Below are 19777 nucleotides of genomic sequence, written 5' to 3'. Positions count from 1 at the left end.
CTAATGGATGAGATTGATAACATTTTTTTTTTCTTTGATGATGTCAAAGTTGGAGAATCCCTCTGCTACAGCATTGACACTTTCTTTCCTTTACAGTACCCTCATTTCTGTACAAATCATAAACTACTGTAAAATGTAGAACTTTTTGCAGTTGGTCAGTTGAGATGAAATTTTCATGTTTTTAATGCCACAGAATCAAAACTTAACAGTGTCATATGCAACAAGCAAAAAATTTTGCACCTTTTATTCTTCTGCTGGTTTCTGTTTGCAGAAAGTGTGTGAAAATGTCCACTTTTACAGTACTCTTTTCCACTGTTTTGTTTGTATGGTTGGTTGGAACAGATCAAAAGTTTTGGAAGGAGGAGCGCGACCTCCAGATCTTTGAGCGCGAGTGTGCCGCCCAATATCGGCGCTGCAAGGCGGACGAAGAAAATGAGGACATGGATCAGAGAATCAGTCGTGTGGAGGAAAGGTAAGACTGGTTAACTTTCTTAACTGTAGTGTGTGGTTTTAACAGTTGTTATTTAAGATGAATGTAATGAAAGGTAAAACATAATTATATGCTTGCAGAAACTGGCCATTTTTACTCCAAAGTGGACACATGTGCATAATAAATGTGTGAAGTAACACTGTGATACCAGGTTTTCAGTTGGTTAAAGATTAGCCAAATATTAGCCAAATACTGTGCCAACAGTGTTGCAATCTCAGAGCATATCTGATCATGGTTGCTACATAATGTTTTATAATTGATTACAAATCAGGCCTTAGCAGTATCAACCAATTTTCCATGCAAGAGTGAATCACGTACAGCATTTTTGGAACTGCTACTGCTAGGGCACGATCAATCATCATGTAATGTTTGGACCTACCCATTACTGAAAGGGAGGTTGCTTCAGGAATAAGAGTCGTGTACATACGATCAAGATTATTTTTTGCCTTTCATCTCAAAATACTCCAAAACTCATTATCCTGGCAAATTGCAACAGGCAAACAAGTTGCTTCTTCACTGGATAGTAATGCTTTAAAGCATGATTTTATTCAGCATTCATAAACATTCTCAGCAAATCTGACCAGAATCATTCCATCTCTAGGCATTTCATCACCATTGGAAGGCACATATAAGTCCACAAGGCCATCTTCTTTTTTCAACTTGCGTGAACACAGTTTTCTAAACCTCCTGCCAGCCGCCATTAAATAACAAGAGAAGTAGGTAACAATTTGAGAAAGCCAAATTCTTATTCATCATTAAGAAGAGTCAATGTCTCTCCCTCCTCCATCTGCCCGACAGGTTGACAGAACTCGGTGAGATGATGACAAAACACATGGAGACAGCCGGAGGAGACCACAGGGCGCACAGTCCCCACAGGTCAAAGCAGAGTAACTTGTCACGGCAGCTACACAGTCCGTCTCTCTTCCGGCAAAACTCATTAGATGCTCCTCCAGCACCGCCGGCAACGCAAACACAGGGATCACCAACATCAGCCCGAGTTGAAAGTGATGCTGGTATGCGTCCTCCCAAGAGCCAATCTAATGGTGGGCTCCAGAATATCACGTCAAGTAGCGGCGGGAAAGCCGGTAGAGATCATGCTGATGCAAATGCCATCCGATTCGTTCAGGAGCAAAATGCCTTGAATCGGCACCACCACACTCCTCCAATCACAGCCGACTGGAATTGCTCCGCAGAGAACAGACCGGCCGGTCAGCCGGTCGTCCCCTCTCTGTCCCACATGCACTCCCTCCTGGGCATCGAGCACCAGGGGGACGGCCAGAACTACATCCTGGAGCACAGGATCGTGGAGGGTCCACGATACGAGGAGCCCAACAGTGTCCGCCCGCCTCCCGATGGAGGGGCTGTCCCCCAGAGTGGCCACGCCCACCAGACGAAGAGCAGCTCGCGCAGCAAGAAGCGCAGGAAGAAGAAAGTGGCCCCTCAGGAACCCAGCACAGCATCCCCGAGAGGAAGTCCGGGCAGAGGCCCTCAGAGTCCGGCAGCTCCCGCACCGATTCCTGCTGGCAGCTTCCCCATCTGGTACCAGAGATCCGCATTCCCACCCATCGCTGAGCAGGTGGAAGAGGAAGAGGAGGAAGAGGAGAAACAAACATAATGGGGAGTGCATTCCAAAGTATTGTGTCCATGCATGATTTCAGAAGGCGACTGGAAGGTGGGTTGCCTTGGTAACCATACAGTATGGCCCCAATCAGGAAAACACCTTGCGGGTGTCTGTGGGAAATGCATGTTATTGCAAAATCAGTCCGTCCTCAATGGGTCAAAGTTCTTTTCCAGTTTCTACTCAGTTTAAAAGAACTTTGACACACATAGTGTGTGTGATATTAAGTTGTACCGGGTAAATTTTTCAAGAGAAGCAAAAGTGTGTTGTTATGGTAACAGTGCATTAAAGGGACGCAGTCCTCACGAAATTTAAAAAAATATGTTGTTGTTGGTACCTCCAATGAACTACTTTCATCAAAAACAAACTTTCAAATCACCAAATAAGCTCGTACATTTCGGTTAAAAAAGTGTGACTCTGGAAATGAGCAAGTCTTGGCGGAGAGTCATACGTCATCGATGCACAACTCTTTCCAGCGGTGTTCTGCTCGTCATCCCTAGTTATTTGTAAATACATGTTTACTATTTATTTTTATATTAATTGTATATATAAATAAGCTTGAAATATTTTGTTTGAAATAATAAAACCACATATTGTCACATTTTATGAAAAAAATCAGATATGATCATTTTGAACACTTAAATTGGTTTTCTGAGGCACGGCTGTCAACTTGAGAGTAGGGCATCAATGACGTTGCACCTTTTGGCAGGCTCTTACACGATCGCTTGCAGGAATTATTTTTTAAAAATCGCGTAAGGAGACAATTTTTGATGTCCACGCGTATAAATTGGTGAAAGGTTATATTTTTTACTCTTCTTGATTATCAGTACAGTGAAAATCTCAGGACTGCTTCCCTTTAAGGCTCCCAAATTAGGAAAAAGCCTTGCAGATAGAACGTCTTTAGTTTTCAAGCTATTCAAATCAAATTTTGAATGCTTTTTGTAACTTAGGGCAAAGTTATGCTGGACATATTTTAAAGTGTAGTGGAAAGCGCGTTGCCATGGTAAAAGAGCATTGCACTTGTATAGAAGTGTCAGGCAGGGGTATCAATGGCCTTAAGTGAAATTTCCATTTTCTTTTTTTTTAGCACATCACCAATCTCATAGGAGAGGAGATTTAGACAAAATGGGAGATTACATTGTGCATCCCAATATTTTTTCTTTGACAGTCTCTTCAGAAGTAGAATGTGTCAGAAGAGGACGACATAGTTGAGGCAAGTGTTATGATTATCCAGCTCCATACCTCTGCATTTATGTGCGATAAAGAGAGAAACCAACCCATGCCTTTTTTTTTGTTGCGATAGAGAGGAATTCCATCCCGATATTGTGTTGCTTTGTATGAAACCAGAAACGTCAGAGAAGTAGATCAGTGAAAATTTTGGCCAAAAAACAAGGCACAAAGCGTTATGAACTGTAGAAGTTTAGAAAGTAACTCAAATTGGCAACTCTGTAATCCAGGCGTTCAGCAGCTCTCCAATTGCCTTGTACACAAAAATTCACCAATTTTCTCTTTTTTTTCCTTGAGAAAATATCTCTTCAGACCTGTTCTTGGTATAAGATAGTAGTATGTTTTTGTGTGTCTTCTGCGGACAAGTTCTGTCTGTGCCCAAATGATTGAGAAAATTAGAAATAAGTGAAATTTTGTCTCCAAAAGCTGCTCAACACCTACAGTAGATCACACAGTTGACAATTTGTCTCATTCTCTAAACGTTTGCACTTCATATTTGTTTTTTAATGTGTCCAATTTTAATCCCAAATTTTCACTGATTTGCTTATCTGATTTTTCTGTTTTTATTCGAAGGAACATACCACCAGGATAGAACTTCCCTTTACTTACTGTATACTCGACATATTTATCGCGTCTAATTTTTCGTGAATCGGGACTTCCCGTCAATTTCGCGAGTGGTTAAATTGGCGCTTGTGGTAGTACATCACTGAATGGAGAAATGTATGCAAGCATGTTGCAGTCATGTCTAGGTCAAAGGGTTTTTTTTTTTTTTTTTTTTTTTTTTTTTTGCTTGTTCTTAAATTCTCGAATAGCAACTGACTTGTGAAATTTGCAAAAATAAAAAACCTCGTGAAATATAGGGCATATGCAGTACACAATCTGATGTATTTGACTGTACATTCCTTGTCATGGCTGTAATACAAATGTATCTCTTTGAGTGAAAATTAATCCAGTACTAGCTTTCACAAGTGCCTCATGTTGAAATGCAGAGGCTTTACAGGTATTTACATGAATATTTGCACTCAAGTATTATCCAATTGGGTAACATTCATTAAGTAATGAACAATGGGTAAAGCTGGTTTATGTCCCATTGTACAATTTGAATACCGTAATCATGTGTTTAGTGATACTGGGTGAGGAAGACTTTATGCTTGAAATTTTGGAAGTTGTCAGCCTTTCCTGAGAAAGGATCCATTTAAAGGACAAGTTCACCTTCATAAACATAAGGATTGAGAAAATGCAACAATATTAGTAGAACACATCAGTGAAAGTTTGAGGAAAATTGGACAATCGATGCAAAAGTTATGAATTTTTTAAATTTTTGTGTTGGAACCGCTGGATGAGGAGACTACTACAGCTTGTGAGTCATATGCGTACAACAGTATAAAGAAAATATAAAAGAAAATTCAACATATTTTCACTTTTTTCGCATAATAAAAGAGCAATTGACTTGCCTCTTTCTAAAGGCAGGGGGAATAATATTACCCATAACATTTGTTGGTTACGAGTCAGGGGAATGTGTACTTTTTTCAAAAGATGGAATTTTGTGAAATTCTCTTTATATTTTCCTTATATTGTTGTACGCATGTGACATCTAAGTTATTCATACACTGCAGTAGTCTTCTCATCCAGCGGGTACTGCACAAAAACTTCAGAAATTCATAACTTTTGAACGGATTGTCTGATTTTCCTCAAACTTTCAATGATGTGTTCTACTAATATTGCTACATTCTCTCAATCCTTATGTTTATGAACGGGAACTTGTCCTTTAAGCAGTGTATTTCTCAAGTTGGTGCCAAGACTGTTCAAATCTAGCATTAATAATATCGTCAGCAAAACTAGGCAATAATGGCATTTAAAGAAATAGCTACTTTCAGTTAAAGCTGAGTACATTATGCTGCATTCCTCAATCATATTCCATATCCCTTTCATGGTGCATCCACTTGATTTTAAAGGAGTACGTAGTCCCCTTTTTGGTGCACATGTTTCTTATTTATTAACCTGCCCCGCATAACATATCCCCCACCATCTGTCACTGTTCTCTGGTACCCGAGTTGAGAGTTGAATGTGAACAAATCTAGAACCTTTCGAATTTTATGAACTTGACTTCAGACTTCAACTGTCTTATACTTTCTGTTATTCTGAATAAAGGCAATAGTTGCATGGAAAGATATATACATACAGTGTGCACATACAGATCTACTATTAAATTTACAGTGGAATAACCTGACACTGTCTTCCAGCTTGTAGACAAAAAAAAAAAAAACTACATGATTTTTGTTCCTTTTATCTGTTTTCTTGCTGAGAAAGAAAGGAAGATTCCTAAAAACTGTCTTTTGAAACAAAATGTAAATAAGGTATCATAGTGCAGGCTCTTCATGGGATTTTCAGTCCAAATTTTACCCCCATCAGAACTTGCAGTTCCTTGCTCAAGAGAGTTAATTGATCAAAATCTACCCAAAAGATAATAATTGTTGTTGGATTTTCCATATGCTGTTCACTGATACAAGTTTTCCTTTCAGCTTTCAGCATTTCTTTTTCTTTTTCTTGCATATAAAATCCTGTTCTTAGTCCTGTAATGACAAAGGGTTGTCCTTTCATCTCTCTCTTTTCTTTCTTTTACACACACAACCCAAGAAACTGTGTTTATATTTCTTTTATTGGTGATGTGTAGTTGTGTTTTTTTTTTAGACCTATTCTTCAGAAATGGACTGGTTCCTTTTCAACACAATTTGAATGTATTTTCAATCGGTGTACATATACATATCTATAATTATGTAGAATATGTCTATTCACTCTGCAAATTGAAACTTGATTGCAATGATTATATGTTTCTTAGAAAGTATTGTGCCAATTTGTGTGTTACGATGATATGCAGTTTGTTTGAACAGATGTGATAGCAATTGTGTAAAGCACCTTGAAACCGAGTCTTTCAAATACCTTGCTTTTTTGTCTGTGGGCATGTGCAGTGCTAAAAAATGGATTGGGGCTGAATGTACAGTTTTACCACTTGGTTCTTCTTTCAGCATGTATTCATATTTGAATGCACAGTTGCTGATACTTATGTTGAGATGACAAATTTGTGAAAAATTAGTGATTTCCTGGCCAAGTTGGTTTGCATGTGGAAGAAACTTTTATTGTATTATTTTGCTTTCTATAGTTGCAAGATTTGTTTTAATGGCTGAAACTTTTTCAGTGCAGTGAACTATATATGCTGAATTCACAGTGTAACAAATTTTCCTTTGTATGATGAATTAATGTATTTATGTGTTGCCTTGCATACATGGTATATCTGTCGTAGTATTAAATACAAGTGTCAAAAGTGTATGAACAGCCAGAACTGACTTGAGCTGTTGTTTATATGTGCTATTAAAGTACAGCGGAGCAAAATAGTTGAGTAACTTTAATAGACGCACCATATCTTTACAGCTTGAAGCTGAATAGCTCATATTCGTCATTGTTATTCATGGAGAAATTAAATGATTTATTTCATGTGCAGCACTCGCAGCAGGTCATGTCAAAATTCTATTTTGGCTTTTGAATGATCAATTTTAAACATTTGTATTCTGAAAAAAGAGTTAGATTGACGAGGGTGGTTTTTTACGAGTCAATATTGAAGTTGACTCCAGGTTTACCGAATCTGTAATGTTAACTTCCTTATCATTCTGGCCATTTTGCTGTTCCTTCAATTGTCAGAAAGTGCAAGCATTAATCATTACCAAGTTAGCATGGCCCACTTCTTTTGGGATGGTCAATCTTATGTGGATGTTTGATTGATGAGCAAAGAAGCAGTCACAGTGACAGATTCTTGATATATTTTTCGTAATTATGGCCTTAAATGCACTCATATCTCAAAGTACTTTGTATGGATGATGAATTATGCCGTCCATTGATTTCCAACGCTAATGTTATGTACATATTTATTTTTTATATTGGCATAAGCTGTCAATCTGGCTACTTGTAGTTGATTAAGAAATTGACTTAAAGGTGCATGGTCCCGGTGTTTTAGTCAAATGCGTACGCGGGCGCACGGCGCAAGTTTCATATAGAGACCTACGCTATTGACTCCTCTTTAGCGCTTACGCTTTGGCCCACTTTCCCGAGTCCGAAGAAGTCCGATTCACTGTAGTCACTGGTCGGATCACAGTTCGGCTCATGATTCGGCTGGGGGGGGGGGGGGGGGGGGGATGACAGCTTTAGCAAACTTTTTCTTGTGATGTCATAATAACAAGCACATATGCACGCACCCTGGCATTACTACAGACTGCGCGATGCGCAGAGAAGACAACAAAGGCAACGTTACTTAGCAACACCTACGCACTTTACTCTCGATGACAGCTAAACTTCGGTAATCTTCATATCAATGCTAACGGTGATCGGCAGTATCATCAACAGCGCCCTCTACACTACCGGGACTATGCACCTTTAATGTTAATATGTACATTGCATGTTTAGTGTAGGACTTGATAGTAAGTTTACTAAGTGTGACACAAATTTTTAGATTTTGTTGTAGCTTGCCTCATTCTCAGATATATCTATGAAAATTGGGTAGAAGTGCAGCCATATTAGTATGTTTCTACAGGTCTTGCACTGTTTATCATTGATATTGACAGTTATTTATATTAGATACACATGATGTCAGGTGCCTTTGGGTATTAGAAGATTGACGCAAGGAGTTGCAGTCCTAATTCTTTCAGGACTGAATAAATGACCAAAGTAATGAAATGACTTCTGTTACGCTGTCATCCATTGTAATCAAATGAACCTTTCATTGTTGTGTTGATTATTTATGATGTGATGTGATGTGATATGATATGATATGATATGATATGATATGATATGATATGATATGATATGATATATGATATGATATAGTTGTGTGTTCATTAACCATACATTTGTGTGTGTATGTGTATGTGTGTATATATATATATATATATATATTCTCAATATACTCTATATTCCCTCAAGAATTTTCTCTGAGAAAATTTGAAAATAGCAGTCGTAATTCTGCATTGCTTGCTGCCAATTAGACTTTTTCTGGATAGTTTGATTATTACAAAGAACTCTTAAATAGATACAGCCAACCTCACCAAGTAGGCTACATAGTAATTGAAAAGTTGATTGTAATGCCCCACTTAATTTGGCCCTGTTTGTAATACTATTTTGCTACATTTGGGCTTAAAAGACAATATCAATGTCGAGTTCTGGTCACTAGTTATCAAAAGTGCAATGATGTTAATGACATCTACTGAAATAGTACTTGAGATGAGGGCATGATGCCATGTTTAACATTAACTAGGTTGACCTAACCCTTGACTGCAGTGTATTTTTTTCCCCAGAAATTCAAGACGGAGTCACATGTTCGTAAACTCTCGTGTCGCACCCCCTCCACACAAACTCGCGAAACGTTATTCAAAAATAACAGTAGTATTTTGCGAATGTTACAAAGAAAGATGCATGGTACGTACATTGCATTTATTGCTATTTCGATGGCGGAACATTATAAACACGTGTCTTACAATAAATAAATGCAATTCAATTAAGTGTGACCGAATGGAACTCGCAAGCATGTTTTTGCTTCATTGTTTGTTACAGAGGGCAATTATTAGAAGAAGAAAAAATGTTTCTTAAACGACAAAAACTCGGATATACGGTCTGATCAAACTACTTACATGCGAAAATTGCGTTCAGAATATAAGTAAATCACATATACATCCTACATCATCTCCGTTCTCATAAGATTATTCTCTCCTGGTTTTGCTTTCAACAACTAATGTTTCCGGAAACTAAAATACCGACTTTGCTGAATGTGGCTATGTCACATTGTGATTACTGGAAGCGCTTCCGAAGTCAGTTATTTTAATGCGAACATACACTTTGTAGTTACCTTCAGAATAGAGATAAAGATAGATCATCATCCTATACGTGTAGTGATCCGTTTCGGGCGTACAATCACAAACTTTTACGAGCTGGATAATGTTCTACACTTTCACACAAGATCATTGGTTCGAATCCTGTCTTGCGCATGCATTCTTGGACCAAGAAGTTTCATCCACTTCAATGTCCCTCCTGACCCAGATATAAAATGGGTACCCACGACAATATTCTAGACTATTGATATGTGAATTGGGCAAGCACCTCTGAAAGAACAGTGCACGTGGTGAAAGGCTGGCATCGGTAAACGGGCGATTATTATTATTACAAATTGTATTATTATTATTTTTTTTTTTTTAGGTTCGTTCATCAAAAAATGAAAATTCGGATTTAAAGTTCGTTAATTCCGATGGTTAGTTCATCCAAAATTGAAATAAAGTTCGTTATTTCGAAGGTTCGTGCTACCGAAAATGATACACGATGTATAAGGTTCGCTACTCCGAAGATTCTTTATTCCGAAAAACACAAATTAACCGACCATCCTTTTCCTAGATATTCGTTAATCCGAAAATGGAATACAGTTCGTTAACACGAACGACTGTGGAGTATTAATTAAGAAGATTCGTAATTCCGGACGTTTGTACTATAGATCCAAAAATGAAAAAAAAAAAGGGCGTACAACTGAACCGTCTTTCGTTTCGAATGAACGAACCCTCGGGAATAACCAACGTTTTTAACTAACCTTCGGCATAACTAACCTCATTTCATTTTCTGATACGAACCTTCAGAGTAGCAAACCTTATTCCATTTTGGGAATCACGAGCCTTAGGTATATTCCATTTGCGGAACTTTCGTATTAACGAATTGTAGTCCGGTAAACAACATATCATCAAGATTTTATTCACTGACTGTAATTTCCATCAGTGCAAGCGTTTTTACCCTTCTCAGATTGTCTGAGCTAGTTGTCCAGCTAGTTGCATTATGTGATAATGTGATCATAATGATACATACATTGTATTGTACATGAAAATCAACGGTTTTGCCAGATATGAAGTCTATTCTCCTACATGTACATGTACACATGCTTAAATATAAAACAACAATTGAGGAGTATAATGGCGCACCAAACGCGCCATTTTACCCCCCCCCCCCCTCCCCGAATGGCGGAATGAGAAGAAATGTTTTCGCAGTATGAAAAACAATCAAACAACACTTTTCTCATAATTCTCTCGCCAGAAATGATCATCACCAGTAAAAAATTCACACACACACACACACACACACACATTTATCCCCCCCCCCCCATCGCAGAATGAAAAGAAACGTTTTCGCAACGCAGTGCATGTATAAAACAATAATTCTTACGCCAGAAATGATCGTCACTAGTAAACAATTCCTTCACACACATACACACACACACACACACACACACACACACACACATACACACACTTTCTTGTTTTATAAATGATATTCTTTATTTGAATTTCATGTCCGCATACACACACGAACACAGACATACACTCACACCCACACACACACACACACACACACACACACACACATTGAAATCAAGAGAGTTTTTGTGCCAGGCAAACACGAGATTTTATTACCAGTGTGTAAGACCATGAACAGGTAGGCCTATACAGTACTTGCATTAGGACTCAAATGAAATATGAAATGAACAGACGACCAATTCAATATTTGTTCATATAATTCTTGCAAATGTGAGAGAGACGAACCGGAATGATGCATGGTATTCTATGCCGATGAGGAAAAACATCAAATTATTCCAAAATCATTTAAAACGCTTGTGTCTGTCATGCTCCCTCATGCTCATGTACAGGTGTATATTTCTATTCTCACGCGATTGATGACGCACCAAGTTTATGATTACCTGTATGATACTGTAGGCCCCTATAATGCGTTTTTTTTTAAAGAGAACAGTATGTCTACTCATCACTGTAGACCTCTTCATCGCCATTATAACTTCTAGTGCTAACGATCATTCTAATCGTTCTCATTACATGACGAATTAGTAGTGAAGCATCTATCCTTGTTCCTTTTTTTTCTAACCAGCAGTCACCGGTTTCTGTTATCATAATCATACTTATCATTTTGAAGTTTGCGAACTATATACGAATAATAATGAATGACCTCCAATGTACTAGTATCTATACCTACAGCTTATCTACATGTCAACATACCTATCAATCGATCCAAGTAATAACTACAGAGCAACAACACTTAAATGACCTAAGAAGATTACTACATCATGTTTCAAACGAATATCATCATCCTCTGACATTTTTAAGACAGTCTCGCCAGTGCTGTCAAAAAAAGGGACTGATATCACACTCAAGAAGAGTAATAAGTATCGATTTAAATGATAGCCAACTTTATAACTGAGTTGATTTAATGATTTATTTTTCCAAGCACGTGGAAGCATGATTATTGCATCATTGACCGAACTGATAGCATAGGGCAAGCATTGCTTACCTAACCCTTCGTTGTGGTTATAGGCTGGCAATGAACATGTTTGTAAAATCTAAATTGCCTTGGCAACACTGATAATCACCATGAACGTCATATTATTTTGCAATATCTCCATATCACCAAGCTCATTTTTCTTCTTATTTTTTTAACATCAATTCATACATTGAAGCACGAGTTTTTGTCCCTCAAAATGAGGATCTGTGACCCTAATTTGGAGACGTAAATAAGAATTGTACTCTAAGCCGTAATTCTAAATTCTTCGTTTAGGATGCTCGATTCTCAGATCACATCGCAAAAATCTTGTTTCGGCACTTGCATTCGAAAATCAAGTCCAAGGACGTGCAAGTGACAATGCACAGGATGACTCATTCAGATGGTTTTCTTCACGGATACCTAAAAGAGCTACATTATACATGTATTTATTCTGTTCCTGTTGCTGTTGGACATACATACAAGCTTGTATGTATTTCAATAAGTTGAATCTGCAGAAAGACAACACTCGATCCACAAGATACTATATACAAGTGTACATGTATATACACTCACAGCGTTTGCATTGGGCTTTTCGGCTCTTTTCTCCATGCCGTCATCATAAAATAAGAACGCTTTATTTAAGTACAAACATAAGCTTCCTCTCCCAAAACAAAGAATGTCTTGCAACTCGCCTACTACCAGAAAGTTCTGGTTTCTTTTTTCCGTTTTGCGATTTCGCTTTGTGTTTTAACACACTTTTAATGTCACTTTCTTCGTCTAAAGCCGTTATAATGCCTTTTAGTTCTGCTGGAAGACTGAACAAAAAACAAAGTGGTCTGTGAACTTGCAATACTTTCAGAATAAGAATGATGTTGGCCTTTACACTAATGGTATCCTCATTTTATTGAGACGATGTTTGAACACTAATACTCTATCATGTTATGATACATTCATTCTGATTATAAACTCGAGTCAAATTACACTCTGAGAAGTACCGTCTTCGATACAATTATAACTGGTTTTGGAGCCATCAACAAGGTGCATGGTTTCGCAATATAAATTTAACTGTGTCATGGATGGATGTTAGTTTATCGTGGTATAATATCGTTTTAACCTGTAATATACAACTGGATTCAATCATTTACACAACCTTGCATATGATAAATCAAATCGGACTTGAAACAATTTCAGCGACTGGATTTTTTTCTGCAAGTTTTACTTATCGCAATGACAAATTGTTGTAATCTTTCCATCCCCACCCGTTGCCGTCACGACAGCGGCCGAAAACATTCCCGATGGAGACACAGCCAATATGAGGTCTTTTAAGGCATGAGTTTCCTTTTCGAACAGAGTGTCTACCTTCTCTCCTTGAAAGGTGAACCTCTGCAGTGTCTTTTGGCCGTTTTCGTCGGCCCAGAGCACGCAGACGAGCCCGTGGACATCGCAACCTACCACCGCCTTCTTCCATTCGTCATCATGGATGGAAGCGAGGACGTTTCCGTTGAAGTCGAGAATGCTCGCAGAGGCGGGTTCGTGCGATGTGACAACGCAAGTCGGCTTCTTGTGGGATACAGCTACCCCAGCCGGTGACAGCTAGATCACCTGTTTGAATTGTACGCTGCAGGCTACCGTCAGCTCGAAGGACGAAAACTCGTCGATGATCGCAGTCCGACGCGTAGATAGTATCCTCACAGTCCGTAGCCAGACCGGATATGCTCCTCTTCGCCGGAAGTGCTCTCGATATTTCAGTCAGGTTCTCTGCTAGGAGATGGAAATTGACGTCAGTGGTAGCAAGAACGAATCGGTGGTCGGAGAGAGTGCAGAAACACATAATGCTGTCGTACTGCAATGTGGGCAGCAAGCGATTCCAAGCAAAGGTGCCACATCCTGGAATTCCCACTGCGGTTACCTTCATGAACGTACACAAAGAGGAGGGTTTTACATATTTCGAGGTATAAGTGTCACATGAAACAGGGGTATAATATCCTGGACCGAGATAATGTGCTTGCGAGCCGCTTTTAACATAAACAAGCTCCGATTTGAGGCCGACGCATTCGTCCTGTACCACGGAAGCAAGGCGTCCGTCTCGCGTGAATTGCAAGTCCTTTGGACCGCTGTTACACGAAATACTTACGGTTCCTCTTTCTCTGCAGCTACACTCCTCAATGAACTTGCCAACTTTAGCCTCCAAGGGTGTTACGTGGAAATGTAATCGTTCCATCGACTGCTCGATATTCTTCAGCACCTGTTCGTCCGGTTCCTCCGCTATCGCCCTGTCCATAGCTTCGAGCAAGCTCTTGTACATGGAAGCAATTCCTACAAGATCATGTTTGTTGTCCAGTACTTGCTTTGTCATCAATATGCTCTTCCCAACCAACGCCTTCATGTTCTCAGTTTTCTGTCGTAATTTACTGAGTTGCCTGTTCTTTTGTTCCAGATGGTCATACCCTTCCCGTTCTAACCGATGGTGAAACTCTTTAACTCGTGTTTTGTACTCCTCAACGGCACATTGCATACTCTTGCTTGTTTTCTTAAAGTGGTCAGTGAAATGTGGTTCTAGCTGGTCAAGCAAGTTGAGAAACTTTGCGAATTTCTCTGACTTTGCGGCAACGTCTTTACATCTCGAACTCAGCTTCTCTCTAATTGTTGGAACGAAGTCTTTCAGGAACTGCAGCTTGTGTCCCTGCTCTCGGCTGTGGTCGATAAGTGTACAGTCATGGCATATAGGTTCCAGGCAAGTCACACAGAATAGCTTCAGCTTCTCATCAGTGTGCTTTGGACACATAACGGACTGGTCTTTACTCTGAAAGGTGACCTTCCCTCCAGCAAATCTGAGATGCTGGCTACTGTGTGATTCTGTGTCATCCGAAGTCCCGCGTGGGCAGAAGAGCACCGCTGACAGAGAATCTGACAACATTCGCGGCAGTAGGTATATGGGTTTCCTTCGGCGATGTCCTCAGACGGGTGAGCGTAACCACAAGCTTCACACTTGTTCGCCGAGTTCGCCAGCTTCCTTTCTCGTACCTCTTTCTCTATGAAATCCTCGACGAGCCGTGTAGCTCTGAAATCAAGCCGTAATCGACGCACACCATTCTCTGGCAGCTCAGTATGATCTTTGCACAGAGTGCACTCCAGTGACACTTTCCCCGAGTCGTCCTTTTGACTTCGTGCACACTTCTCCAAACACTTCTCACAGAAACTATGGAGACACGCCAGAATACGAGGAGTATCTAACCTTTGGAGGCAAATAGCACACTCCACCTCGTCGGAAACAACTGAATCTAGGTTCATTGACGCCATGACTGATGCTTTAACAAGTTTACTCTCGGCCGAAAAGTAAGCGATACCACCTGCATGCAGCGTGTGTCGCATGATTATGGTTATGTCGATATACGAAAGACAGATGTGACGAGAAAATGGAATATTTTTTTATACACTACAGAGTGTTGTTTAGTATGTTGCGAGTATTTTGCAAAGAGCATAAAAGCGCACGCAGTGCGCTGAGAGGGCTCCCTCTCCCGATTTTACATGTAAACGGACGGCCATTTTAAGAAGCAAACAGTGGAATTATCGCGGGTGCTTATTACATGACCCTATTTCTGTCTCCCTTTCATTTCTTCCGTTTTAAGGGGGCATATAACATTACAGATGTATTTAGGACCTCCTGAAGCTGTTCCGAAGCATCATTTGAGCATGAAATAAATTGAAGAAATTACACTCGAAGTTCGAGTAAGCTATTGAAAGTTATGAAACGCGGGTTCATGATGGCCTTTTCTCCCCCGCGGCTTACTTCGTTCCATCGGGTGATCGCGTTCTCGTCGGGTGGTCGCGTTACCCGACATTTCTGAAACGAAGTAAGCCCTCTCCCGCTATCTTGCTCTCTTTTTTTCCTGGCTTTTTGACCGTATATCAGAGGCGACGATCCTGGGGTGCGAGGGGAGGGGGGGGGGGGGGGAACGTGACCACTGGTTCCTTTTTTGGGGGGGGGGGGGCGGGGAATCATCTCCCCTCGATTTCAAACTTAAATATTCTTATTTTTCATTTTTTAAAGCAGTTTTGATACAATTTGTGTCTGCGAACCTTTCAGACGATTAGAAAGTTTTAGTATCAAGGTTTTTCTTTAATTCCATAAAAAAATGTGCACCACATCGTTGAATTTCAATTCTGAAAATGTATAGGCTTCTTCCCCCTCCCCTACGGTTCACCCCCATAAACACAGTATCGGGGACGCACTTGTGGATCAAGAGGTCACAGATATTAACGGATTTAAGCTTTCACATTGTTCGTAGTCGTAGATGCTCTTTTCCCTTATACAAACATATTTACTTGAAAGATTGCAAATATTCCCCCAAAGTGTGCAATAAATCGTATGATGTTTGATTCTGAGGATGAAAAGCTCCCTCGTGTCCACTCCCCACCCCTTTTTGGTCGACCTCCAAACTCAATACACAGTGAAGACGGATCCATGAATCGAGAGGTGATAGATTCTTCGATTCTGGACAGTCACTGCATTGTCACTGAGCAGTCTTTTCCCCCCTTACTCTTACATAGCAAAATATTCCACTAAAATAGACACTGTACTGATATGTTTCTACAAAAGCTCATACAGGATGGAGGGGTACGGTTGTTCTCAGACAGCAATTAAATACATGATTATGCTGTCTGGCCATCTTATATTGATCTAATCACTGTGTAAGCGTTGTGTGGAATAAGCAATGTAAAAAGGGGCAGATATAAATGTGGAAAAATATAGTATAAAAAGTAAAGTATAAGCATTTGACTAGTTTACTCTACCGTATGTTTTAGCTAGACCTATGATTTTAGCAATATTTTTTACTGCTTCCATTGTCTGTAGACTACTTCATGCATAAGTTTCACGTATATTAGTCACTTGGGGGTGCACCGTTGAGAAAATATCCTTTGTCATCTCAGAATTTGCACAATTTCTGTTTCCGTTAATTGCACAACTTTTCGGCATCAGGAAGTGAAATAATATAAGTAATTTACAAAAGAGTTGAATATTTCATTTTCAGAGCATATCGAATATAAAAAAATATGATTGTGTAGCCAATTTCCTTCAGTGTGTATCTAGAGTCTAGATTGTTTCTTTTGTTTCCTTCACGACCGGTCATTTTAATGAATTAAATTTTTGGACGTTTATAACAGATAACAACACGTAAAAATCCTCTGTCTGTGCATATTTTTGTTAATCTACTTGTTGTTTACTTCAAGTCAAGTGAAGTTGACCAAAATTTCTTGCCTTTTTTTAAAGAAATAACACCTCGCATTTTCAGTGAATTACAGTATGAAAATGGATTTTTTAAATAAGTTTTCATTCCAAAAATGTATACTTTTATTAACATTATAAGAAGTAATATTTTGAAAGTAAGAGCGCTGAATATAATTACAGAAATTCCCAGGTTGATACAAGTCAATAGTCTTCTGACGCTTGTTCGATTATACCGCTCAACGCGAGCGGGCGGCAGACTCCACGTATTAAAATACCGCTTCCATCACTTCCGTTTCCATCATCTTACGCATTGATGTACTTTGGTTCTATCTAGCTTACATTTGTGTCAACATAAATGCATGCAGCAAGCGCTGCAAGCGGCTGGTATCACATCGGTAAAACACATCGGTATCATCGGTAAAACGCTCAGTAACCTTGTAAAAGCAGCAGTCATGGCGTCAATCATGAACCTAGATTCAGTTGTTTCCAACGAGGTGGAGTGTGCTATTTGCCTGGAAAGGTTAGATACTCCTCGTATTCTAGCGTGTCTCCATAGTTTCTGTGAGAAGTGTTTGGAGAAGTGTGCACGAAGCCAAAAGGACGATTCGGGGAAAGCGTCACTGGAGTGCGCTCTGTGTAAAGATCATACTGAGGTGCCGGAGAATGGTGTGCGTGGATTACGGCTCGATTTCAGAGCTACGCGGCTTGTCGAGGCACTTGTGGAGAAAGAGGTGCGAGAAAGGAAGCTGGCGAAGTCGGCCAGCAAGTGTGAAACCTGTGGCTACTCTCACCCGTCCGAGGATGTTGCGGAAGGAAACCCATATACCTTCTGTCGCGAATGTTGTCAGATTCTGTGTCAGCGGTGCTCATCTGTCCACGCGGGACTTCGGATGACGCAAAATCACACCGTAGCCAGCATCTCAGATTTGCTGCAGGGAAAGATCACCTTTCAGAGTAAAGACTACTCAGATTATTCAGTTTTGTGCCCAAAGCACACTGATGAGAAACTGAAGCTGTTCTGCGTGACTTGCTTGGAACCTATATGCCATGACTGTACGCTTATCGACCACAGCCGAGAGCAGGGACACAAGCTGCAGTTCCTAAAAGACTTTGTTCCAACAATTCGAGAAGAGCTGAACACGAGACGCGAAAACGTTGCCGCAAAATCTGAGAGATTTACAAAATTCCTCAGCTTGCTTGACGAGCTAGAATCGCATATCGTCGACCACAGAAACAAAACAAGAAATAGCATACAATGTGCCGTTGAGGAGTACAAAACACGAGTCGAAGAGTTTCACCATCGGTTAGAACGGGAAGGGTGTGAGTACCTGGAAGAAAAGAACAAGCAGCTCGTTGAGCTGCGACGGAAAACTGAGAGCATGAAGGCATTGGTCGAGAAGAGCGTATTGATGACTCAGCAAGTGCTGGACAACAAGCATGATCTTGTAGGAATTGCCTCCATGTACAAGAGCTTGCTTGAAGCTATGGACAGGGCGATAGCGGAGGAACCGGATGAACAGGTACTGAAGAATATTGAGCAGTCGATGGAACGATTACATTTCCACGTAACACCCTTGGAGGCTCAAGTCGGCAAGGTCATTGAGGAATGTAGCTGCAGAGAAAGAGGAACTGTGAGTATTAGCTGTAAGAGTGGCCCAAAGGACTTGCAATTCACGCGAGACGGACGCCTTGCTGCCTTGGTACAGGACGAGTACGTCGGCCTCAAATCGGAGCTTGTGTATGTTAAAAGCGGCTCGCGAACACATTATCGTGATTATGGAAGTTACAGTCCTGTCTCGTGTGACACTTACACTTCGAAATATGTGAAACTTTCCACTTCGTGTGCATCTATAATGCTAACCGCAACGGGCATTCCTGGATGTAGCACCTTCGCTTGGAATCGCTGGCTGCCCACATTGCAGTACGACAGCATCAGGTGTTTCTCCACTCTCTCCGGCCACCGATTCGTTCTTGCTACCACTGACGCCAAGATGCATCTCCTAGCAGAGAACCTGACGGAAATATCGGTGGCACTTCCGGAAGAAAGGAGCATATCCGGTCTGGCTACGGACGGCGAGGATACTATCTACGCGTCGGACAAAGATCATCGACGAGTTTTCGTCCTTCGAGCTGACGGTAGCCTGCAGCGTACAATTCAGACAGGTGATCTGTCACCGACTGGGGTAGCTGTATCTTACGCGAAGCCGACTTGCGTTGTCATATCGCACGAACCCGCCTCTGTGAGCGTCCTCGACTTCAACGGAAACGTCCTCGCGTCCATCCATGATGACGAATGGAAGGAGGCGGTGATAGGCTGCGATGTCCACGGGCTCGTCTGCGTGCTCTGGGCCGTCGAAGACGGCCTCTGGCCCGACGAAAACGGCCAAAAGACACTGCAGAGGTTCACCTTTCAAGGAGAGAAGGTCGACACTCTATTCGAAAAGGAAACTCACGACTTAACAGACCTCATGTTGGCTGTGTCTCCATCGGGAATGTTTTCGGCCGCTGTCGTGACGGCAACGGGTGTGGATGGGGAGATTACAACAATATCTCATTGCGATACGTAAAACTTGCGAAAACTATGCGTCTCTGAAATCGTTTCAAGTTCGATTTGATTTATCATTTTGCAATGTCATGTATAAAAATTATTTAATTCGTGCAGGCCTACATATTCTAGGTAAAAACTCTATATAATTTTTTTTTTACGCCGTAGACTAGTATTCATTCATTGCACCATTTATTGGGATATTCATGCACCTCACTGATGACTCTCTAATCTCTACATGTATTATTGTACGGGAGAAGGTACACTGTGTAATTTGACTCGAGATTATCGTGATCACCAGAATGCATGTAGAACGTGATA

The 19777-nt window shown here is 40.5% G+C and overlaps 2 protein-coding genes and 1 pseudogene across 2 annotated transcripts in view; 2 read left to right on the top strand and 1 right to left on the bottom strand.

Annotated features, from left to right (window-relative positions):
* Positions 1 to 2105, top strand: part of LOC139717821 (transient receptor potential cation channel subfamily M member 3-like) — a 45031-nt gene extending 42926 nt beyond the window's left edge. Inside the window, exons 22-23 of the mRNA XM_071629317.1 lie at positions 343 to 472; positions 1289 to 2105. Coding sequence (XP_071485418.1) covers positions 343 to 472; positions 1289 to 2105 — 947 coding nt within the window. The remainder of the gene's footprint in view (positions 1 to 342; positions 473 to 1288) is intronic.
* Positions 2106 to 12896: 10791 nt separating this feature from the next.
* Positions 12897 to 14981, bottom strand: LOC139717820 (uncharacterized; annotated as a pseudogene).
* Positions 14982 to 17363: 2382 nt separating this feature from the next.
* LOC139717818 (uncharacterized) lies at positions 17364 to 19478 on the top strand. The gene has a single exon (XM_071629316.1). It carries the CDS (start codon positions 17364 to 17366, stop codon positions 19476 to 19478), a length of 2115 nt encoding a protein of 704 aa, XP_071485417.1.
* Positions 19479 to 19777: the final 299 nt, after the last annotated feature.

This window comes from Diadema antillarum, unplaced genomic scaffold (assembly GCF_040938485.1).
Source record: "Diadema antillarum isolate AM-2024a unplaced genomic scaffold, OU_Dant_1.0 scf00000083, whole genome shotgun sequence".
Classification (NCBI taxonomy): domain Eukaryota; kingdom Metazoa; phylum Echinodermata; class Echinoidea; order Diadematoida; family Diadematidae; genus Diadema; species Diadema antillarum.
The sequence above is the reverse complement of the archived record's forward strand: the minus strand, read 5'-3'. Positions and strand labels throughout refer to the sequence as shown.